This window comes from Atractosteus spatula, chromosome 9 (genome assembly GCF_055471065.1).
Source record: "Atractosteus spatula isolate fAtrSpa1 chromosome 9, fAtrSpa1.hap1, whole genome shotgun sequence".
NCBI lineage: Eukaryota > Metazoa > Chordata > Actinopteri > Semionotiformes > Lepisosteidae > Atractosteus > Atractosteus spatula.
Genome location: NC_142714.1, coordinates 25,105,622 through 25,131,869, shown reverse-complemented (window position 1 = coordinate 25,131,869; position 26,248 = coordinate 25,105,622). Strand labels below are relative to the sequence as shown.

The following is a 26,248-nucleotide window of genomic DNA, read 5'->3' as shown; positions in this document are numbered from 1 at the left end:
TCCTCTGTCAGCCATAGGATTTGAACTGGCAACCTTCCACCCACAGGCACAGATCCTTACCCACAATGCCACTGCTCTGCCCTTGTAAGTCCCAGACAATATTCAAGTTATTCAAAACTATTGAGTTATTCAAAACTCAAAGTGAATGCAGCAAAGGCTTGGCAAAGCATCTCAAAGCAATGGTGAAAAGAATAAATTACATGACTTAGTATTATACATAAATGCATAGCTACAGTATATGCACTGCTTTTTATGTAACTGGTTTCAATTTGTGCTCCATCAGGAGTATCTACAGTAGATTGCAGTGATGCTGGTATATGCAGGAATCAAATAATTCACTCTGCTGTTCTTTAGAAGTCTGCAGTTATGAAAGCAGAAAGAAAATTCCTTTTACAAATCAGGCACAGGACACAAAGGGATGTTTTAATATTCTCTTCACAACCGGGTCACTCTCCTGCAACCTAAGGGACGCACTACAGACCAATGATATTTGATTAGAATTTCTGATGTCCAACTTGTAATGCACACACGTCCTGTTGGAATTTAAGACTTCAATGATCTTTTTAGTCACAGTGCTAAATTTTAATGAAGCAGGGCTGTGTATTATAACTTAAAGCATTAATTAAGAACAAATTCTTTTGAACACTGAAAACTTCGGTTTGAACACTGAAATATGGTATATTTTTTAGTTGAAGGTGGTAACATTGGTAAAACCACCTCTAACGTCCTCACAGATGGCTATGTTTTGTCTTAAATGTGAAATTTTGAGATCTAGAGTATAAAAGTAAAATGGCAGAATACAGTTAACTGTTAAATGGCAGAAACATTGGAGGAATTTCAAAAAGAATCTTCTATTCAATTCCAGTGGAAGAACTGACCCCTTCTTTTACCTTATGATAAATTTTGTGCATTTGTAACCTGAGTGGGAAAGAAAGGATACTTTTCTAAAGAGAAAAAGATAACAAGGCCAAAGTATTCTTTTTTACTACTAAGGCCTATTATACTGATATCTTTATCAAGATTTCCTGGTTTATTTGCTCTCTCACTGCTTTCTCAACTGTAATCGCCTGTAGTTTTTCCCCCGTTATTGAATATCTTGAACTGTTTGAAAAAGCAGGTTCTTGTTTTATGCCCTCTTTTTTCTAATGTAGTGACAGTGGTAGTAAAGCTTATTTTTTTGTCTACATTCTCCATTTGCTATTGTGCAATCACAGAGTCAACCAACACATCAACAATTATTTCAAACGATGATGTTTGTCTGTAATAACCCTTCTGGAAGAAGAGGGTAAAATATAGGACTGCAACCTAGACATAATGCTGGCCCATTGTAGGCAACATAAACAATTTAGAGACATCAATGAACTTGATGATGGAAGAATTGAAATAATAATGTGGACACAGAAGAGGATGCAAGCTTCACACAAATGCATCCCAGTCCAGTTTTAAGCTGACAATATTTTAGATATTATCCACATCTTATAAAGATGATTTTAAAAGTTAGTCAAATTTAATTCTAGAAACAAGATATTTTTATATCTGTATTTTGTATCTGAACTAGAAGGGTCACATGGTGCAGTGGATAGCATGGCTGCTTTGCAACACGGGGACCCTGGGTTCAATTTCTGGGGTGTTATCTGTGTGGAGTTTGAATGTTATCCCCAGTTTGGGGGGGTTTTCACCAGGTACTCTGATTCTCTCTCACAATCCAAAGACATAGGTACAGTAGGTTAAGGTTTTCCCTTCTGGGAAAATTGGACCTGGTGTGCTCTGTGATCAACTGGCATCTTGTCCAGGGTGTACCCTGCCTTGCACCTATTGCCCACTGTGGTATAGTCTCTGGTTCCTCCTGAATAAACCCCTGGATATAGTGGTTTATAAATGGATGGATCCAAAAATGTATTAGGAACATTTTATTTCTTACTGTTGAGTAATCATTCTGGTTTATTCTATGTGTTATTAATTTGCATGGTTACATGCAAATCTCAGTGACAAACTAGTTCTACTATCGCTAACACAAATGTTTATTGGCTAACTGTAAAGCATGCAAAATAATAATTACAATACGTAAAAGATTTTGCTGTGAAAAACTATTTGCCAGTTTCATTCCAAAATACAGATATGTAACAAACCTGTATTGAAAATCAATTTATTTGATAACAAATTGAAACGATAATAAATTCTCCTATTGAAAGAGATGTTGACAGGGAAAGCAACTAGGATTTTATTAATCTGGACATTTTATTATGAAGAAAGTCTGGATAGTGAGCAATAGATTACTTTCCTTACAGTGAATTGTGCAGGCTGTAGTCATATTCATATTCTCCATCACATGTAACTACACATGGGCACTTGACCAAAAACAGCACAGGTCAAAGAGTACATTGAACATTGAAAATATATACAGTAGGATGAACTTGATGAGACACAGAAAAACTTGCCAATTCGTATTATGTAACATGTTCGCATTATGTAACAAGAGAAAGGGGGTAAAAACATGGCAATATGTTTCATGATACAGTATATGCATCTGTGATTACATAAAGGTAAACAGTATTGTTTATGAGAAAAGCTTCTAGTGAAATTCTAAAGAAGCATTTTCTGACCCATTTTCTTTTGAGATACACATTCAGATTAATTTATTATTTATACTTCAGTAATATCACCAGATAATCTTGTAATTTTGACCTCAATTATATAAGACCCCTACACGAAACAGGGAAGTACACATACAGTAAGTGGCAAAATGTCATTAAGCAACTAAATTGTACACTTTATTAGTTTTAAATGACATTGCACACAAACTGAATAAGAGCTGAACATTTTTTAATCAATTTTATTAAACCGGAGCTTCTCACTGGGAGTTGACCACAAGCAGTTTCTGCATGTAAGAATTGAGCCACTTTTGTCGTTCCATAGCGGTTAATAATTTACTCTTTTCCCGAAATGCTGCATCATCTGCTACCACTATGTTCCTCTTCTCCTCATTGGCCATCTGCTGGGACCAAGCCAAAGGCCAGCTCTTGTTGAGATCCTCCTCCTGAGCAAGGGATTCCATCTCTGATTGGCCGAAAGGAAGCCAAACCCTTTCTGGTAGGCGCAGGGATTTAGGCTGGGGGTCAGAGATTCCTGGAGATGACATCAGCTGGACACTCCAATCACGGAGAGACACAGAAGGGTAGAGAACTTCCAACTGTGGACGGAATCTGGAAGAATCATCCTGACCAATTCGAGGAGGTGAAAGTCTGGTACTAAGAAAACATGTAAGGCTGATTACTTATTTGACCTATTACTGTGAATCACATGTCTCAGAGTGTAACACACATTACAGTAGGTCATTCTCTAAATGTTTAACTACAATTCTAAATACAATTTTTTAACACAAACTTAAATACAATTCCTTAAATTTATCCAGTACTTTTAATCCTAAAGAATCTCAAAGCATTTTTGCATACTGTATGGAAAGGAAGTTACTGCATTCACCAGAGCTGACAGATCAGCCCCATTACTTAGCGGATTGAGAAATGAGAAACTGCTTCACCAGTTGAATTACTACTACACCACTTGAAACCACTTAATACAGGAAGTCAGATTGTATAGCCTAGATTGAATTTAAGTCATGACACTGAGGATAATACCCCTACTATTACAAACAATGCCATGGAATCTTTAATAGCTACTGTATGTAATCAAGACCTTGGTTAAATTATCTCATCTGAAAGAAAGCGCGTACTACAGAACAGTATCCTTAATCCACCAACAACATAAATACTGTAGCTGTGATCAAGTTGTCCTGGAGGTGTCCATTCCAGTACTGACCGGGTCCAAACTTGCTTATCTTTTGAGTTTTAATGAGGCTGACTACAGAATGGTATTGTTACAGGTTCACATTCAGGTGATTATTAAAAACTTAATACATAAATACATAATATACATGCGGCTTTGAACTGAATGTTCTTTGATCCTGTTGTTTTGGTCACTGTGTTGGACATCATCGAAAATACTTTAAAAAGCTTAATTTGGTTGTGCTTTATTATAATTAAACCTTTCCCTTAATAACATTTATAACTTACACATGCATTATTAAAAAAACAGTCTCTTCATCTAAAGTGTTTGTGTCAAAGTTGTTCATTTAAATAGAATACCTCCGCATTTGAACAATACAGCATCTTATTTTTTAGTATAATAAAACCTCTAGTTTAATTGTTTAACCTTCAGGTCAGCTTTTATCTACAGTACAGTATGACATGGACTTGATAATAAATTTGTTTTATTTTTTGCACAAGTAATGCCTTTTATACTTATCTCAAGACAATTCAGAAAGAGGAAATTAACCCAATTATCATCAGATAATTGAAGGGATATTTAAATGATCTGAGCTACTGCAGCTAAAATTGTTTCATTAGTGGAGTAGTTTCTTCTAATATGTAGCAAACTACTGCATCAAAACATGACACATTTAAAGGACCAAGTCAGACCCACCTCACATGCAAATTATGGATGAAAAATACAAGCCATTATTTTCAGATTGAAGAGAATGAAAGACTGTTTAGCTTTCTAACAATCTGAGGCCTTTTTTCAACCAAATGTTTAATCTCTGCATTATGAAAGTATCCTGAATACATCTAAACCAGAAATTCCCATGCAAATTAAGGCACTGAGCTACATTTGCTGAATAATCTCACATTGTGGGATCAAATCTGTCTCAGTATGCTATGCTACGTGTTCAAATGTGACTGATTTGAATTTTCTACAAAAATCAAAATCAAAATAATAAATACTCCTAGTTATGTTTTGCGTTTTCATAGAATATCAATTCTAATGTTATTCAAGTATCAGCTTTTCATTGTTTTAAGCATACAGTTTTCACAGAAAAATAGGTTTTAATAAATTGTGCGCTCTGTGGTATTAGTACATTTGGTGACAAAAATAGCCTTATGGTTGAGTATTTCATAGCTGTATTATTGTTTAATTTTTAATATTTTTGAGTATATCTTTATCTTATGTTAATGTGTACTTTATGTTTTATTTTTGTATTTGTCTTCTTATTTTCTTTTTGCGTGAAGTGCCTTGAACTTTGAGTTACTGTATAAAAGGCTTAATATAAAGTTTGGATTTGAACTCAAATCAAAACTTAATACTGAAAGTAATTAATGGTTTTGAATTGACAAATTTTGTCAATGTGGTTTTGTGTTTAAATTAATTTTGTGTTATAATACTGTATATTATATTCAATTATAATATAATATATGTTATAAGAATATGTTTTACAGAAGTACAGATTCTCTTGAATTAGTCTTTGTCATCTTTCTTCTGAACTTGGAAATTAAGTTTAGGACTGAATTCTGAGGCAGAATATTTATGCCTGAAACAGAAATCTCTGATTTGCGTAAATTCTCATACTGAAAGAGTCCTTTAGTCCTTCCTGTTTTTTACTGCTTTTCCTGAGAGGACAAAAGTTGAATGGAACACAGATTAGTAGTATTCAAATCAGTTCTCATTTTTAGTCACTTTAGAGCATTAATAATTGAAATCCAAACACTGTAGATCACAAAATAAACCACAGTGATTTATTTAGGAAGTTCATCAATCAACATCAAAGGATGTGTACGTGAAATATATGATTTATAAGTTGCTTATCTGGAATGAAATAGGCTTTACTTCATTTGTTAGATGGTGTTTATGATTGTAATACATTTGGCCATAGTATTTGGCCATTAGTGTTATGCATTTTTGGTAAACCTATAGTATGAATCACTAAGATTCCCATTTTTAGTAAAAGAAACTATATATATATATACTGTATCTTTAGTCAGAGATACTGTATTAGAGCAGGTGCAATATATACAGTATTAATGCTGATTGTATTACTGTATGTGCAAGAGGAACTAATTTATCTAGAGGAGAAATAATATTGTGCATTAGCTACAGTGCTAGAAAAGATTGAGCTCACAACAAACAAAACCCCTGTAATCCAGTATTTCTTTTGTTTAGATAGAGCAAAGGGTGCTCTGAAACCTGTCTACATTAGTTTGCTTCACAACATTTAATCCAAGTACAATAATATTGCAATTGTAGTACTAGGACTGCTGCAAGTTCCTTGGGTGGCTATTTATTATGTGGAAAAAATAAACTTTTTATAAGAAATTGTATTTCATATTACGAAATGTAATGATGTGTAAAAATAAATGTTTTTACTTGATGAATTAAGCTACACCATTATCTACTATTATCTTAACTAACTTTCTTTTATTTTAAACAGAAAGTGATGTGAATTTTTTAAATGGTTGATGTTAGAAAAAATGCTTTTGCCACACTGATTAAGGGCCAGAGTGCACCCGAACACCCACTTTTCTTTGCAATAGTAGTCACTTGTGTTATAAGACGCGATGAAATACAACAAAAGAAGTAATGACCTGCTCTCTCTTGAGTGACTCCCTTACCTGCGCAGGCTGCGTAGGCGAGGAAGAGTGTAACCAGAAGGCAGCAAGGTCGAGACAACAAGAGCCAGGAAAAGGAATGCTGAGCGAGGTGGGGAAACTGGCTTCATAATCTACAAAACAAAGAGTGACACTGAGGACTTGTGTGTGTCAAGTGAAGAGGCTGAACTATTGAATGAGAGATACATTCTTGTGAAGGGAAAGTCATAGGGTTTCATACTAAGTACAGTATATATACAGTAGTGTTACCTCGGTACATTTTCTAACTGCTTCTTCCAATTCAGGGTCGCAGAGGAGTCGGAGTCTCTCACGGCAAGCAATGGGCACAAGGCTGGACACAGGGCCTAGCGTCACCTCAATAAATTGATTTCATAGCTGTACATATATAACTGTACAGTTTGTAAATTCGACTATCCACTTTTTAAAATGTACTTTTAGTATATGATATTATTATTTAAATTATACATTTTTATTACCTTAAAATGTTATTTATTATAGTTTTTACATTTACTTTTAATAGCCTACTGTAATTTGCAAAACAACATCCTCATGTATCCTTGGGATGTCAATCTCTCCCTTAAAAATTTTCTTCTTGACAAAAATAAGGTATTCACTCTGTGGCTCAACTCCAAAATTTTATTCTGCCTGACAGCCCTTTTTAAACTTCTTAAAAACTCGACCTAGACATATGAAAGACCTTGAAGACTGTGGCTTCCCTCTTCTGTTCTTTCACTACTTTTTTCTATCTTTTCTCTTTTTCTCTTCAAAATCTCTAGTTTCCTCTTTTCTGTTGTTATTTTTTATGTAATTGGTGGATTTACGCAGTTTGTTTAGGTACCAAATCTTTCATGCCATGATGATTGTTCACATTTGTTAATTATTATATATGGTACCTTTTATATATATTATATCTTTTCCCTGTAAAAGCAACAAACAAATGATAAAAATACTAACAATTTAAGTCTGACAGTTTCAGATTCTCTGAAATGTAGTTTACTACACAGTATTCAGGGTTGCCTTATAGAAATTACAAATGGCACAATTACATTCAGGTGAGCTGTAAAGGTGTTTATGACAGCATACTGCACATGTTACAGTTTTATTTTGAAGACTGAAATACAATCATTATTATTAATAAATCTAGAATGCAATATTAATAATTAATATTGCACAATAATATATTACTGTAATAGTAATTACTTTGAATGGATGACACATAATAGGAACATTGAATGCTGTAATCTTTAGTTTGTTTTCTATTAAATATTAGAAACAATATGTAGTTAAATACATCAGAAAAAAATAAATATTTAGTATTATTCCAATAAATTGCTTGGTTGTTATGAAACGTCTTTAACAATGCACATGTACGTTGCTAAACATCACCTAGCAAGGTTAGACTAAATAATTAGATGAATATGGAAAACATGTACTTAAAACTAAGAATATCATAACTAAGAGTTATGTGCCTCTGCCTCTTTTAAGAAATATCCGAGTTAAAAGCAGTTCACTGTGTTAAGCTATATATTAGATATTATTCTTCCACAATCCTCAAAAGTTCTTTTAGTTTAATCTTAGTTAACAATTTCAATGCTCAACAAGCACATTTTCTTAGGGATTATGACTTCAGTGCAGAAGAAGAATTGGACAAAGCCTGCAATTTGTTCTTGGGTTTGGTTAGGATACCATGATTCTTGCTTCTAGAAAGGTCTAAGCTCAGCAGTACTTTTACTCGTTGGCACTTTGGAACACTGCTATTGACACAGCAGTTCAAAAGATATGATATTTTCTGTTCCTTGTCAAAGTGTGTTTCTCCATCTTTTTATCGTTTCTTTCTCTTTTGATTCTTGACAGCAAGCTTAACACTTCAATGTACAGTACAGTAATCTCTTGTAGAAGTGTACACAATGTGGTCTGTTTGCTCTCTCTGTAGTTGTATTTGTGTTTTGTGTTTCCTTAAATCAGGGTTTAAATACGTAAATATAAAAACTATTAAAAAATAAGATGCTAAAATGAACAAAGCTCACCAAAGTACAAGCAGTTCTAATATCAATAAATTTCAAAACCAACAAGCTGCATGTAGAGTTTATATTTATATATTTCAGCCACATATATTAATATTCAGTATATGTGAATATTATATTATACTGTATATATTAAAATATAATATAATATATAATATATTAAAATAGTGAGCCAACGCTTTGCTACAAAGTCATTTGTTAGTTTCTTGTAATATAAGTGCATTATTTTTCAGTGATACTGCACTATTACTGTACTGTATACTGCTGTAAAAAACAAACTATTTTATTTAAAATAAGCACCTTTACATAAACCAATGAGAAGACTTATTTCCTAAAGTAAAGTAGTATTAAATCAGTTATATAAACTTTTTTTCTCATGTGTCTTAACCTAAAGTATAATATATAATATAGGAACAGGTTAAGGTTTATTCCTTGCTGAAAAGAGAAGAAAGGAAAAACAACGTTTTGGCTGTGGAGCTTTCTTCAGGTATTATATACTGTATGCAATATACTGCATAATATATATGCATGCATATGCACTTACAGGTCATGCAAAATGTAAAAGGGAACACATGCTACTTTTTTCATCAAAACTCAATATCACAATTTAATAATTTACTTTAATATATTACTTTGGAGTGTATTACTTTTACATTTTTATTTGTGTTCCAACACAGAAAGCATTGAATGCTGTTTCCATTGTTTGTTTTGTTTCCCTGGGATGTTGTAGAGTGTGCTGAGCTCATCTCCAGAAAGCAGCAAACAAATGTCAGCAAAACCCGTTACATATTATTCAGCCTTTATGATTCTCCTACGACTTCTAGCCTTTTTGCATGTGAGATATGGTCCTCTGAATATTAACAAGAAAGACAACATTTTACAAGATCAAGAATGTTAAGTCACTGGCCCACCTCCTGTTGTTAAAAATGCTCAAGAAAAACTATGAGAGATACAATAACAAATAAAAAAAGGTTTATATCCCTGTTATTTACCAACTAACTTAAAAAGTTTAACTTAATGACGAAGTTGACAAAGCACAGCAAGCATTTCTTAGTGCATTTTTCAATTCAGTTTTGTTGGATCAATACTATAATTTGTCTCGGCTTCATCTTCTTTCTCTTTTTCTCCATCCAAACAATTGTTATTTATTTCATTTTTGTCAGTTCTAATTTATTGGATTATGTGTCGCTTGCTAGTTTATATCCCTGTAGTACGGTAGTTTAGAAGATAACATGATGAGAAATTAACAGTCTTGAGTAAAAGGAAATGAAATGCTAAATTATTTTTTTAAATGGGGTCCTTACCTTTTGAAGTGAAACCTGTCCCAGCTACCCAAATTTAGCTGTTGAAGTGCTGGCCAGGTGCTGTACCTAGTGAAGAAACTGTCATTTTCGAGCGCCTCTTATATAGGCAAAATACCACACATCTGTCAAAAAGGATGGGGTGACGGGGGAGAATGAGATTAAAAGAACTCTTTTTCTGTGCATGTGTATATGTATTTCTTTAAGCGTAGCTTTTAAAGGAACTCGTAACAAAACCTGTGGTCGTCTTGTTCTGTTCTTAATTTAGAAACAAATCTTGAAGAGCAGTAGGAGCCAGGAAACCAAAGAACAAACTAAGTTTGCCTCTGTGGAGGCTCCTGCATTTAATGAGGTCTTGGGCAAACACAAAATTTAAAAAAAAATATTCCTGTAAGTCAAGCAAATCGTTTGATGATCTTTTGTTTTTAAGACCAGAATCCGAAGTGTTAATGATTCTATTTCTTGTCCCTTCTGGTTCCGATTCAAATTTGATGCATATTTCCTGGCCCACACATGTATAGACCACATTAGAGCATTCGGCATATCTATTGTTACATCTCAGAGGTCAAATGTCAGCCGGCGTTAAGTGTAGATTATGGAAAAAGAGGAGCCCAATTTGCAAGTAAATTGATCGCTCCATTGCTTTTCTCTTCCTACGCATACACCAAGCAGGAAAAGGAAAGAAGGAGTCCTCGTTAAATTTGAAAAGGCCGTTAAGAAACCTGTCACAAGATTGATATGCATAGATATGGATGGAACGCTTCAGAATGGATAGAGCCAATTGTTATTATTAGTATAACTGAGAAAAGGTCGCCTTTGCAGTGATATAAAATGCGGAAGTGACAAATAGCAAGTAGTGAATCTTTTGTAAGTAGATTATTACATCATCACAGACCAAAGTTAAAATTAAAGACAATTTCCTCTGTATGCTGTCACACAAACTAAATGACTCACATTTTAGTTTCCAGCTTCCCATGTGAAATGTTTCATGCAGATTTGATCAGCAGTGAATCCCGCCTTGTAACATGTGTCTCTACGTTAACATTCTAACATTCACCATTGTTTTAACATTCCAAAAAACATGAATAAATGTGCCTCTTTAACCATTGTTCTGACATAATGACATATTGACCCTTACAGGACCAGGACTGGATACCTTTAAACTAAGGGAACTGAGCACTTTCAGCCTAGAACAGAAGAGATTTCTATTCAAGACTTAATTTAGGTCTACAGAAAAAAGTTTACTTATCCATGAAGACAAAAAGTTAGAAACATATGCATTGGTTAAAAATGTTCAAAAGAATACAATCATATTAACAGTAGATCATATGGTTTTTTGGTTAAGATCTTAAAAGATTGAATGGGAATGGTCTGCAAAACTATTCTTCAGCAAAGAGCCAGCTGGGACAAACTACTTAACCATGCTGTGAGATCTGATTTACTGGGGTGCATCAAAAACAGACAGAGAAAAAAAAATGTAAAAAGGTACTAGCAACAAAACAAGCAGTCTTTCTTTCTTCTTGTGAATCTGAAAATAAGAAAACAGTATTTGATAGGACAGGTGTGAATAATTCTCAGAAATTCCCAGCCCTGGATCTGCTGCTTTTCATTCCTGCTGTGCTGTTTACTCAATTGAATCTTTAATTGAACCACCACATTGCTTGATTGGACCATTAAAAACCCTTTTTATTGCTTGGAATGTAAAGATCTCGAGTTACTTATGAACCTCAATAGTTAAAAGACAACATGTTTAGGAAATGAAAACAAAGAGTTCAATTTCATCCTATAATTAGGCCAATAATTTGCTCAGGTATTATGTACCAATTAGGGAAAAGTAATGCCGAACACACAATGAAACAGTTTTTCTAATCATTAAGGTGGTAGGTTTTCAAAGCAATTGACATTACACCTTGAACCCCTTACATGGATTATTGTGTTAAATTAGCCAACTTTGGTTGACTTTTTTCATTTTATTTCAATTTACTAACTGTGTAAATGCTTTACACATTCTCAACAGTGACAATCTAACAGACAACTTTAATTATGAGATTCGTCAGCTTCGTAGTTTTGAAATGCCTTGTGCAGATAGCACAAGACAAAAAAACTTTTTTTCTGAAAGTTATTTTCATAATTTAAAATAATGGCCTTGCATTCCGTGGTGGCTGCTGTGAATCACAGGAATATGAATTATTGTACTTGCTCATTATTTTAGAGAAGAATCAAATTATTAAATCAGCACGATTTTTTGAGCCTCTTGGAGATAATTAGTTCGAAATGGGTTTGAGAGGCCCAGGATCATAAGTCACAGAACTGATTGAAAAAATGTAAAATATCAATGTTGACCAGCAGTGACCTTATGAGTCATTTATATTTAATGAAACTGACATTCAAATTCTTTAATGTATCCAAGGCAGGATTATAAGGAAGTCAAAAAGTACAAACAACTTTCTTTTGAAAATGGAAACAAGGAATGTACTATAACATAGAATGTAAAACTAATAATCTAAAACTCAACTCATGTTCCACCATGTACATCAAAAAACATTTTTGGTTTCTGGCTTTATGTCTCTTTTGGCATGTGTACTGTAAATGGAATCCACTAAAATGAGTGGATGATTAATGTCAGCCTGAAGCTGGGATTGTTGTTGTTGCTGATCTCACTACAGTGCATTATGATGAATGCATATCGAAAACGATTTTCGATGTATTGTTAGACTGTAGCAATGATTGCTACGATAGGGTCTGAATCCCTTGCAACCCAGATATGGATGGATAGATGGATAATACAGCAATATTATCACCAACATCAACATGATCCCTTCAATTTGTAGTGGTAGTTATTGTCCCCATTGCAGGAGTTAATCAGGATATAGTATGTCAAGATAAAGTACCTGGGAAAAGTGTCAAGTCTCCTCAGCCAAGCCAAACAGACTTGTATTTGCATCTAACCAGTTAAACCACAAACATACACTGTAGACCTGTCCAGGATCTTAGTTCCAGCAAGATCATATGTTATTCAAAATCTTCAGTAATGTATTTAATCATTAACAAATTACTAAATAACACCTTATTACCATAATTCTTGAATTTAACTTTAGGATTGATTACTCATAAATCCCAATAAAACCTGAAAATTTAATTTTGAGTTCCTTAAAAGAAGATTCAGTACTAATAATAAATAATAATAATAAAACTACACAGGCAGTGTAAAAAGCCTTAGTTTAAGTTATCTGTTTTTAATTTTTACCAACTTTGCCTTCAGATATCTTTCACATTGTAATCACAGTCTAATAAGGCAATATAGAAATAATACTGTAGGAAATCATTTTGACTAATTTAATTTTTCATCATTTTTGCTTTTCATGTTCCTCAGGTTTTTTTAAATTATAATTTCCTCTTTAATTTAATTAATCTTACATTTAATTTAATTTCCCTCTTCCCTTCTTTTCATTTGGAGTTTCTTCTATCTTCTAGTGACATCACAGTTTTTTGCATGTTCTCCATAAATTTCTTTTTCTTCCCTTTTACAATTCCTAACACAGAAATGGTGTTTCAGTCATTTCTTTTTGCTTTAGTTTTGCATTCAGGGTCACAACACTATGTGCATTTATTACACAGCACACAGCTCAAAGTGGCCAAAGTCTTTATTGGTAAGGCACAAAGATGGTTCTCTTTAACATCAAAAAAGCACTTCTAATTTTGGTTCATCGTTTTGACTTTGAGTAGTTGACTTTCCATTTTATTGCTTAAAAATTAAATTAAAATGTAACTATTGATTTCTGCATGATGAAATTATTAACATGAAACTGGACAGAAGGGGGTGTTTAATTAAGAACTCATAAGTATTTTAATGTACTTATTTCTGTACTATTGAAAGTTGTTTTTTTTTTCTTTTCAGGTTAAAAACATCATTCTAGTAGAATGGCATGGTATTTAGGACTGTTTAAACCCTCATGGTGGCCAAATAGTTAGATCCAGCAGTCCCAGCAATTTGTGAAGCACAAGACTGAACGATATGGCATATAAGACCGGAAGGAAAGCCTACATCCCTCAACATAAGAACAGTTTGACAATAAATATTTACCTTTTAAAAGATGCATCATTGGAGGCATGACAGTGGTTACAAAGAATTGTCTTTGAGCTTGCTTATTCACAGCTGCCACTACATTCAATAAAAAACAGTGACTTCACTTGATCTTCCTACTCGACCCTGCCGCTCTGCATCACACCTCATTAAAAATAATAGAACCCCGTCAAACCATTATGTTCCTCATCTTGTATTCAAAATCCCACAGCTGACAAGTTGTCACACATCAGTTTCTTCTTTCTGACAGTCAAGATATCATCTCCCTCCAGCTTTTTGATTAAACACAGCGCCCCTTGCTTCACTCCAAAAACCAAACAAAAAACAGTTTAATAAAGCACTTCTGTTTGCTTCGTCATTTGGTGACGTCCTTCAGTACATTTTCAGGATTCTTCTGGTTTTGGTAAAGAAAGTGAAAAGCGACATTGTTGCATTCTGTTGCTTAAAATACAAAAATATATCCAATCATTACAGCAAAGCAGCCTGCAGATATTATTTTTAAATTTTTCAAAAACAAAGAAAAGGATGTTATACTTTTTATATCCTGTTACCTAACTTTATTTTAATTAACCTTATTTTTCCTTTTTATACTGTTACCTAGGACATTAGAGAAAACACTACTATTCTATTTCACTGCAAGAATAGGAATCTCAAAAAGATAAGACTAACAATGAATTGCATCAACTAGGATATAAACATAAACAACAGAGATTCAATAAAATACAGTTAAACATTATAAGTATGTACATGCTTAGCAGATACTCTTATCCAAGGTAATTACAGCCTTTCCGAAGTGTTACATGAATTCTAGGTGCAAAGGAGATGTTTCCAAGCAAGTACAATAAACACCATTGTATAAAATTATAATAATGATGAGCAGAATAAATCGGACAAAAGATGCTGGTATAGTGTAGTATATTGGTTAGTGTATTATTTAATTGCTAGTTAGATATATCATGGCCCATGTATTAGAGTTTAAATAATGATACTCTGAATGAATGACTTCTTAAAATGGTTTTTGTAATAGTCATAATAAACTTTATTAAATATAACACCTTCAAAGTGGCTTCTCAAAGAATAACTTTACAGAATGACAACAGTAACAACAACAATTAAAAATAAATAATAAAAAAATACACAAGATAAACACAATGAGAATACACAGATGAGACAGTAGATTTTGGTACTAAATGCATTAGGAGCAGAGGGGTAAAGCATGGAACCAGTTAAGTAAAGGCTCTCTAAAGAAGAAGGTTTTGAGTCTGGATTTGAAGGAGTTTAGAGAAGGTGACTCTCTGATATCCTTGGGGAGAGAGTTCCAGAGCTTAGGGGCATAATAGGAGAAGGCCCTGTCACCCATAGAGTGTAGGCAGGCTTGGGGGACAGTTAGGAGAGCAGAATTAGAGGAGCGAAGGTAGTGAGATGGGGAGTAGGGCAATAATAGATCAGACAGGTACTGAGGTGCCAAGCCATGGAGAGCCTTATAGGTGAGCATGAGGATTTTGAAGTTGACACAAAACTTGACAGGAAGCCAGTGCAAGGACTCCAGGATAGGAGTAGTGTGATCACTTGCACTAGACCTGGTCAGGATTCTGGCTGCTAAATTTTGTACATACTGGAGTTTGTTCAATGTGGATTTAGATACCCCAGTGAGTAGAGCATTAAAATAGTCAATTTGGGTGAAGACAAATGTGTTGATCAGCTTTTCAGCCACAGTTAGTGATAACATAGGGTGTAGTCTAGCGATCCTTCTGAGGTAGAAGAAAGATGTTTTAACAATATGCTGCACTGGTCGAATATTAAGCCAGAATCAAAAATCACCCCAGGGTTTTTCAATTTAGACTGAAGCTCAAGTACAGTACCATCCACAGATGAGGTTACAGGATCGGCTTTACAAAGTTGATGGGGGGTGTCAATAAGCATGACTTCAGTCTTGTCACAGCTAAGATGAAGGAAATTTTGAGTCATCCAAGATTTTATGTCAGAGATGCAATTAGATAGAATAGAGACAGCCACATCAGTGTCAAGTTTGGTATCGATCTATATTTGAGTATCATCAGCATAGAAATTATAGTTGAGGCCATGTGATCTTAAAAGCTGACCAAGTGGAAACATGTAAATGCTGAAAAGTGGGGGACCCAGTATCAAGCCCTGAGGAACACTAGACTTAACGAGACCAATTACAAACCTAAATCCGCCAAGAAAGACAAAGTGACAGCGATCAGTGAGGTAAGACTTGAACCATTTGAGAGCATTATCAGAAACTCCAAACACAGTCTCATGACGCGAAAGTAAGATGTCATGGTTAACAGTGTTCGAAAGCAGCTCTGATATCTAGAAGAATGAGGACAAAGACAGAACCAGATTCAGAAGCTATTGGAAGATCATTAGTAACTTTGACCAGGGCAGTTTCTGTGCTGTGAAGTTGATGGAAGCCAGATTGGAGGGGTTCGAAAAGGTTATTTGCCATGAGGTGGTTATGTAACTGAAATGTGACAGCACATTTTAGAATTTTTGCAAGAAAGGGTAAATTGGAGATGGGGTGAAAATTGTTTAGGTTGTCCAGAGCCATGTTAGGCTTTTTTGGCACTGGGGTAATGGGAGCAGTTTTGAGGGCCGTTGGTACAACACCAGTGCTCAAGCGTTCATTTATTATATTGAGGACAATGGGGCAGAGAGAAGTGAAACAGGACTGAAATAAAGTGGTAGGAAAGGGATCTAATATAGAGGTGGAGGATTTAATTTGTGAAAATATTTTACCGAGGGATGCAGAGTCAAGAAAAGGGAAGTTGTTGATAAGGGAACCAGAAAAGTATGACAATCAGGGAGGAGGTGTGGGAATGATGTGCATTGTGGAGAGAATGTGATGCTGGATGTTGTCGATCTTGGAGCTAAAGAAATCTAAAAATGTGTTGCAAAGTTGTGATGAGGGAGGTAATGTGGTGGGGCAGTTAGTCTTTAGCTAATGTTGATGGTGGAGAAAAGATACCTGGGGTTGTTATGGTTATTTTCAATGATGTGAGAGAAGTAGGTGGATCTAACAGACTCTATCATATCCTTATATTCAGACAAGTTATCTTTCCAAGCCTTATAATGTAAGTTTAGGCCAAAAAGATGCCACCTACTCTCAAGTTTTTGTATCCTATGGTACTCTAAAATGTCAACCATATGGTAATTTTCCAAATCGGGAGTATAGTTGTGTGAGGCATCATGTACTACTGGTTTCCCACTTTTCTCCCCTCCTTCCCTCTGGAAAGCATTATAAGAGCATAAAGGCACAAATCTGCAGATTCAGAGAGTTTCTTCTCACAAGCTGAGATTACTGAACTCTACCTCTACCACTGGCTCACACTGATGTTTTTTTCTCTTCTCATACTGCTTATCTGACTTACTTTTTAAAATTGTATGTTATTTAACTTGTTCTTGTTGCTGCTGCTGTTCTGTTTTTTATATTTTGGTGATTCCTTAATATCTTTTTATCAGAGCAAACATGTAAATAAGCATTTCATTGCACTGGAACAAGTAAAGTTTATTCCTTGGTGAAAAGAAAAGAAACAGAAGGATTCTTTGGGTGTGGCACCTCCTTGTTTGAAATGTTGTGTTTCTTTTCTTCTCTTTTCAGCATGAAATAAACCTTTACTTGTTCCTTTGCAGCCTACGCATGCTGATGCAGCTACCTACTTGAACTATTTCATTGCACTTGTGCATATGACAAATAAACTGAACTATTAACATTGCTTTCCTGTAAAATAATGTATACATGTGGTTCAGCTGGTTCTGTTTCTGACCAATAATTTTGCTTTTGTTTCTAATCCTTGTGTTTTCCTCTACCCATGATACCAAGATTCCCATTAGAAGTGGAAACGTTAAGAGAGCATGCTCTCTACCAGACGTATGTAGGCCAATTCTAGGATGTGTTTGTTAACATCAAATCTCCTCGACCTTCTCAAGAGAAATAATCTCCGCATGGCTTTTTTTCAGACTCTGTCTTGTCTAAGAGTTTAAGACTGTTATCAATGCACCAGATACTTAAAACAAGGAGCAATCTGCACAAGGAGGCGTCCTTCAGATGAACTGAAGACTTAATGGAACTGTTCATATGAGTTATTGTGTTAACCTCAGTGTCCTGGTTAAATTCCATGCTGTCTGGCTTCCTTAAGGTTCCCCTTTCATTCAGTTGGTGAAGTAATATCTTGGTTCTCCACTTGAATTGTCGTGCAGTGGGGCTGCTGGCACTGAATGCTTGTTGCACATAAGCCAGGTGGGCATTGCCCTTCAGCAGAGGATATACTGTAGGTGGTCCACACAAGTAAGTTCTTTATGATCCTTTTGTTTGAATATATTATATTTATACATATAAATGCAGTTAATTAATGCAGTTAATTGTATAAAGCAAATGCAGTTAATTGTATAAAGCAAAGACATAAAGACATAAATCAAGATGTTGAACTAGCTCTGGCTTCTTACTGGAAAAGGCTGAATTACATCATCACATAAATTAGCTATAACTATCAAATGATTTACTGTATATGGGCCAAATAACCTTTATTTTTTATGTGGTACAATACACCAAGGAACACCTTGTCTCACTTGGTGATTCACAGGTGAATATAGTAGATATACACTGTGGCAGACACTAGCTTCAGGCAAGGCAGTCCCAAGGACCTGCACAAAAACATGTGCTCATTGCTGAACTATGTCCAAGAGGTGTTATTGCAGACTATTCCATGATGCATATCCTTTATGTACTAAACAAACTCTAATGCAACCATGACATAATGTGCCCAATCACCCTTCACTAATAATCTAAGCAATTAACAAATTATTACCCAATGTACCTGTATCTCTTTACAATGTTTAGAGACTATTTGGCAGCCTACAGTGGTAAGTGCGCTATAATTACTCTCATGTTTTAGGCCAGCCTGCCACATACTGTAAATATGAACCTCACTCATGATGATGTTTTCAGTGTGGAAAGCCCATCTGATATTTCCTTTTAGGAGAAATGCAATCATGAAAAAGTACCACAAGTAAAACCTACTGCTATACTGAATGATGCTTGCAACCATTATTCACTCTGACAGATCAAGCACACCTATTAGACAAGGTCTCCCTTTTCTAAAATGTTCCCTATGAATTTATTTCTGTATACATGATCTTTCAGTGTAGACATATATGAGAAATTCTTCGCTTTTTGTGGAAGAAAAATTATCCAAAAGGCCCTCAAAGTACTTTACACACAGATTTAAGATTCCATGTGCTTATAAAGCAATAAAAAGAAAGCACACTGATCTATAAAATGTACCTCGGTGAATTTTGGTAAAGTTCTTCTGGATTGATTTACCCCTGATTTTAATATTTTTTTAAAGAGCTTTGTGAGTGTAATGTTAATTAAATCCCCTATTCTTGTAACAGCACATATTTGTTATCACGTTCAATTGATATTTTGTAGTGCTTTTAGACCTTGTGCCGCTTCCTTAAAAGTCATTAAAGCTGAGAGTCAATAAACACTGATGCATCTTGGCAGATTGTAAAGAATTGGTGGCATGCTGGTGTGGAAGTTAGACACAAAAGGGTAGACTAAGGAGTCCTCAGGTACTTCATCCAAACAACCCAGGACAGCAAGGTACCAGCCCTGGACTTTATAAAGATTTTCATTATTCATTATAATTCATTTGCCACAGGTATGACTTTGGACTCATACAGTAGCTAGTAGGTTGTGGGTTTAGGGTCCTGCTGCAGACAATGCTATAGTAATTTGAGTATTTTACCCCAGTTGCTACTGTCCACCCAGCTGTATAAGTGGGGACCAGCATTATTGGGGATAATCCCTGTGATGGACCGGTGTCCCATTTAGGGAGCATCATGTTCTCTCTAGGGCAGCATGGTGTCACAGTGGTCAGCATTGCAACTTTGCAGCACTGGGGCCTTAGGTTTAATTCCGAACCTGGGGTGCTATGTTTATTGAGTTTGTATGTTTGTATGTTCTCCCCATGTTCACGTAGGTTTTCACAAGGTGCTCTTGTTTTCTCCCACAGTTCAAAGACATACAGCACTAGCATGTTTTTACAGTTTTCTTCTGGGGGAGGTGTGAGAGCATGTATGTCTGTATTTGTGTCTGTCCCATCTAGAATATTTCCTGCCTTGTGCCCATTGCTTGCTGGGATAGGCTCCAGCTCCCCTGCAACCCTGAATAGAATGAAGAGGTTAGAAAATAGATGGATGTATCTTCTTTCTTGTTTTCTTAATACTACTGAGACCAGGATGAGTTCTGTTATGATGAGGATTAATAATATGGACCGCACTGTTACCTTATCTTCAAATGAAACAATGGCTTTACAGTATTTTATCAAACATACATTCTGTCAACAAATCCTAGACTAGCACTTCACTTATTCTGATTATAATAGCTGCTTTCATTCGTTCTGTTTTACAGTATCTTGGTAATAAAGAAGTCATAGTGTGGCAAAGTGGCATAACATGTCTCTTTATTGTTATTACACGCCAGGCGACCCTAAGAGCCATCCTCCACTGGCACTTCTTTTACTGTATGAATGAAAAGGTCATTCCTCCCCCTGCCTTTCTTTTCAAAACAGATCTTTTTGCTTAAAGCAATACAAGTTGAAGAAACCGCAAAAAGTATAAAAACTGAACGTTTTATGTCTTGATAAGCACCTGTGCTTTTTTTTCTGAATATCTAATACTTCATTTTAAAAACCAGCGATTTAGATGGTTGAACAAGTCAGTTTCGAACTCATGTACTAGCAAATGTATCACAGCTGTACATAATGATCAGCAGAAGCTCAACAGTGGAGGCTAAAACTACTTTAGAGAGATTTCAGATTTAACTGCAGTGAGAAATTCCCTAGTGTTTTTAATTGCTTCCTTTTCAGTCTGAACTTTATCTTACAGTATTACTCACTGACAATGAGAAGCTGACAATCTGAAATACAGAGTGATTTGTGTGTGATTTCTGTTCACAGTATAGGGTAACTGGAAGATGTTATATGCTTTCAACAAATGAATTAAATCCTATGGAGCTTCTAGATATGTGAAGGATTATCATTCTTTAATTTAAGAAAGTGTGATTGCTCATTGTACACATTTGTGTTTTTGACAGTACCACTGCATGAATTTGATCTCTCTCTAAGGTAATTAGATAACATTTAGCTAGCAATGACATACATGGTTTCACAAACTGACAAACATTCTAATCAGTGAGTCAATAAATTTTAATAAAATAAAAGTTAAATGAATATCTACCGTATGAGTCAAACAATCGGAAGACAATTTTCTGCCATTAAGAGCTAGCAGTGAACAATGCATCAATCAAAAATCAAGCTGAGAATCAGGGGAGTGCAAAAATTCTGTTCTTCAATAAATGAGTTTTAACAGGTGTCTTCCCATGTCAAATCTGGGAGTTTAAAGCATATTAAAATATTAAAGGAATCTGTCTAAAGTAGCATCAGCCTCCCTTAGAAAACTACTGTATATTCAACCTTGAATCATCAGCAATATATTTATCCTGCTGAAGGTTGTGGCAAGCCAGCACCTGTTCCAAAAGCATAGGAAGTAATGCAGGATTGATCTCTACTGGATGAGATGCCAGCCTATCACAGGGTCGGAGACTAAACATGACTATTTTAATTATTTATAATAAATCAATCACATTTGGAAGGAGCGCAGCACACTCTGTGATTATTCTATACAGAGACACCTGAGACTGGAAATCAATCCAGGCTCCTGAATCTGTAAGGCTGCAGTGGGAAGTTCAATCAATCAACTGGTTGATCAGCCAGTCAATAAATCACATTCAATCTTTTATTTGCTATAGACTCCTTTGCAACAGCTTGCTACAAAGAACTATTTAAGAACTCAGAGCGTAGACCCTTGCAGTCTTACAGATGGTGAGAAACTTGATCTCATGGTGAAAGTATTTGTTATTAATGGAAGGTTCCAGATTATATAGTTTGATTAGAAACAAAAAGAGACCTTAAAAGAACACTAGCTCTTCGTAAATGGTTAGCAAAAGCATGGAAAGGGTGACATCAAGTAGGGTGACGTCTTGGTCCGCAGGTCAAATAATAAAGTCTGTAAGAGCAGGACTGCCTAAATGGGACCAACTGGATCGAGGTTTCATTCCACTGCTCCTTTCTTTACCATGAGGAGGATAGGCAAACAGATGACCAAAGTGAGGTTGGGTAGGTTTAATTACATCAGTGTTGGTCTAATCTCCACCTACAGTAATTCCTGTTAAAGGGGGTTTTATGTGTAGATCCTCTATAACACACTACCAATCGAAGGGGGATCTGGCACAGTTCCATATTTAAGATGAAAGTGTCAAGTGATGTCTCCCTCCAAGATATGGGCATTCAAAGTCCCAAGAGGATATTTCAACATGATTTGTTCAGTCTGTTTGGGCTGTGTGTATCTGAGGCTTTGAGTGTGAGATGGCAGTTTTATCCAAGGGTTCAAGTTCACGTGTTCATACCGTGCTCATAAGTCAAGTTCTTATGACAAGCAATCCTGTCGAAGCACCTTAAAATTTGTATAACAACACTGCAAATTTGACCATGTGGGCTAGGAAGAGAAATTAGAACTTGAAAAATTAAAACCTGGTAAAGTCCACACAAGCCCCACAGCAACATATTGTGCCAGAACTGATGCCTTAGCTTTAAGCACTTGAAGCCCTAGCCTCTCGGCAATGAGTCCAAATGCTTCCCCATTACACTGTGCTGCTCCACTTCATTTAAAGATTGTTTAAGTTTGTTCAGACAAGAGAACACAATCTTTGACAAAGGGATAGTGAGGAGACAAAGGGAGAAGAAGATCACAAAATGAGAATCCCGCTTTTCAAATGTGCTTTATTATTGTACTCATTACTTCCTGCACACCATTATCTCACGGGTGTCTGTATGACATGATATCACCTCTTTTTTGTTACATTTGTAAGAAAACAAATGGCCGCACACAAAGTAAGGGGAAATTTAGCATAGACAACATGACCTAACCAACTAACATAACTTTGGGAAATTGGGAAGTAGAAAGAAAACAGAGTGTCAAAAGAAAACCAGGTGAACACAGGGGAATGTGCAAACTCCCCACAGAAAGTGGAAGGGTTCTATGGTAATTGTGTGTGGTGTTGCACTTCTCTATACCCTGGCAAATTCTTGTCTCCAGATAATGAACATTTTTAATCATCTATCTATCTGTTGTTGTCAGTGACGGTTTTGCAATGCATATTACTTACTAATGTGTCATTGCAGTTCCTTCTAATTCTAAAATTTTGCTTTTGGCAAAACAAGAATTGTTGTTCACAGTTGTTCAGCTCAGATGACCTCAAGATGAGCAACAATACAAAGATCCAAAGGGGTTGATGGAGTTCTTAAACCATTGATCTACTACAGTAGCAACCAAATGAGCAGGGGTTCTTATATTTAGTAGCGGGGGTATTTTTTCAACCTTTCACGAGGAATGACAGCAGCCGAAAGCTTGGGAGAAATTAGAATCGTTTATTGTGATGTGGAGATTTGGCATAACCCGCTTGGCTGAGGGCCAACCTCCCGGCCGTTGGACGGGGAGGATAGGACCCCCATGCGACCAATGGGGTAGCTGCAAAGGTGGAGAGGGGGTGGAGGAGGGATGCAGAAAACGAACGAGGAAGAGGAGAGGGTGACGTTTGATATTTATGGAGACCAGTTGCTTACGTCAGGATTAGTGAGAATTGCAGCAGCTGTGTCGAATGAGCGCGTCTGCCTTCATTCCTCCCGAACTTTCATTAAAAACTCCATTTCACGAGGAATGACAGCAGCCGAAAGGTTGGGAGAAATTAGAATCGTTTATTGTGATGTGGAGATTTGGCGTAACCCGCTTGGCTGAGGGCCAACCTCCCGGCTGTTGGACGGGGAGGATAGGACCCCCAAAAGAACCAAGCGGGACCCCCAGTCACCAGTGCAGAAAAACAAAAACAAAAGATTATTGGGCCAATTCAGCTGAGGAGAGAAAGTGCCTGCTTGAGGATACTGGGGTTAGTTTTAATGTATGCATGGTAAGCCTCGGAGGATCAACGGCCGAGTTGCTTGATGCGATAGTTGGGTATGCCCTGGCGAGCGGCAGAGGATGCGGCCCCTGAGCTAAAGGAGTGCCCGGAGAATTGTTTAGGAGGGTATCATGATGCGGCCCTTCTCATTTGCGAACAGAGGGGCAGTAGGCGAAGCTCCGGCAGAGGTGCGAAGATGTGCGTAATGGGATAGAGGCTCGTAAGGGCTTGTGTAGGAACAGAGTTTGGAATAATAGGCGAGAGTGGCGGATCTGAGTGGGTTGGTTTTGCTTTTCTTGAGATAGAAGGTCAGCGTCTCGGAAGGTAAGATGGAGATGTTGGATAAGCAGGGTTGAGGAGAAGGATTGAAGGATGTGGAATTAGCGGTAATTTCGGAGCGCCTTAGGAAGATAAAGAAGGCTAACAAGAATAAAGATTCAAGAGGGCGGTCGACCCAGGGTGAGTGGTAACCTGACCTGACAACGTTGAGGCAGGATTCAAGGGTGTCTGAGGTAAGTGGTGCGCGTAGGTTCGGAAGTGGTTTTCAAGCCACTGAAAGCCTTTAAGGCGGAAGAGGTGGAGAGGTGGAAGGATTGGAAGCCGTTCCGGGCAGTGCAGTAAGAATTGAGAGTTCGAGGGGCGATCCCTAAGAGGATAGTTTGCTGGGCCAGCTGGAGATCGCGATGGAAAGGATGATTCGGAGGAACGTGAGTTCCGAATAGGGAGGTACTGTGCACGGGTTCAGTCTTGCATCTGGTGCCAAGTTCCTGAATTGAAAGCGAGAGAGAGAGTCAGCTATCTCGTTAAGGTGGCCTGGAATGTGAGCAGCTACGCGGATGAATTGATGTGTGAGAGAAATCCATTTAAGGCAGCAGAGTAATTTCATGATAGATTGGGATGAAGACCTTCCTTTGTTGGTTATATGAACTACTGCATGGATGGCCGAATGGATGAGGATGATTTTTTGTTTCCAATTGTGGCCCCAAAGAGAAGCAGCAACGACAATTGGAAATATTTCTGACAGGGCCGATGACTGGTTGGCGAGAGGGATTGGAAAGAAATCAGGAGGCCAAGGGGCCGCGAACCATTGGCCTTTGTAATAGCCTCCGAAACCGACTGAGGGGGCTGCGTCTGTGAAAAGCTGGATATCCTCAGTGTCAGAGAGGAGGTCATCGTAGAAAAGAGATATGCCATTCAAGTTGGCCAAGAGAAGCTGCCAAAGCCTGAGCTCGGATTTGCAGTTGGCTGAAGGGCTTACGTGGTGGTAAAGAGAGGGCACGGAAGAGGCGAGGTCGAGAAGGTAGACCGTCCTTGAGGGATGATACGCATGGCGTAATTGAGGTGGCCGAGTGGAGAGAGAAGTTCCCTCTTTGTGCAAAATTTGGCGGAAGAATAGATAGAGATATACATCTGGATCCTGTCGATTTTGTCGCGAGGCAGGGAAGCGGAGAAATTGATGGAATTGAGGGTGATCCCGAGGAATTGGATTATATGAGAGGAGCCAGTTGTTTTGTCCATGGCAAGGGGTACCCCTAGTTTCCTAAAAACAGAAAGAAGTGTGGTGGAGGCTCTTGCATGTGGGGTGTGAGGAAAGTCTATGGTAAGGAAATCGTTGAGAAGGTGGACGAGAAAAGGAAGCTTATAGTTATTCGAGGGGATCCGGCCGAGAGCTTTGGCTAAGGTACCGAAAATGTTTTGGGCTACTCCTACGTCCGAAGGTAAGGCGGACTGCGAAGAACTTGTTCCACCAATGAACTCCGAAGAGGTGCCAGAGGTCTGGGTCAGGAGGCATAACTTTAACGGCGCTGGAGATGTTGGCCTTAGTGAGCCAGGCGCCCAGACGGACCGCTATGCCGATGGGATTGATGTGGTATGCGGGGAATGGGGAAGAGTCAAGTGGGCCAATCATGAAATCATTCTCGACTTTGGATGCTAGCAAGGAATCAATGGACTGGGGATCGGCGGTGGCAGATTGCAAATTTTTGCAAAAGACGAAGGAAGAAGGAAGTGTGCACGGGCCTGGTGAGAATCCGAAGGAAAGGCCGTCGAGTAAGATGTGGGTGGAAGAGGGGTCGGGGTGACGGAGCAGGCCGAAAGCAAGAGCGGGGATGTTGATTGGGGTAGACGGAAAAGCCAGTAGTCTTTTGGGAACGCTGAAGGTGGAGCGAGCATGGAAGGGCCGGCGGGGGCAGGCAGAGCGAGCATGAGCTTTGCCGCAGAAGCTGCGAATGTGAAGGAAGCAACGAAGGGGAGAGGTACGTGTAGAGGAATTGAAGATGTTGGAAATTTGTTGGCCTCTGATCGTCACGATGGGGCGACCGCGAACATCTTTGGACCGGGAAGGTTTGAAGAAGACCTGGCGG

General features: G+C 37.1%; 1 protein-coding gene across 1 annotated transcript; it reads right to left on the bottom strand.

Annotated features, from left to right (window-relative positions):
* Positions 1-2,228: 2,228 nt before the first annotated feature.
* Positions 2,229-9,826, bottom strand: pth2 (parathyroid hormone 2). Its single transcript, XM_088925959.1, has 3 exons — positions 9,766-9,826; positions 6,441-6,550; positions 2,229-3,248 (listed from the first exon to the last, which is right to left on the bottom strand). The coding sequence occupies exons 2-3, from the start codon at positions 6,545-6,547 to the stop codon at positions 2,852-2,854; spliced, it is 504 nt and encodes a 167-aa protein (XP_088782085.1). The 5' UTR covers positions 6,548-6,550; positions 9,766-9,826; the 3' UTR covers positions 2,229-2,851.
* Positions 9,827-26,248: the final 16,422 nt, after the last annotated feature.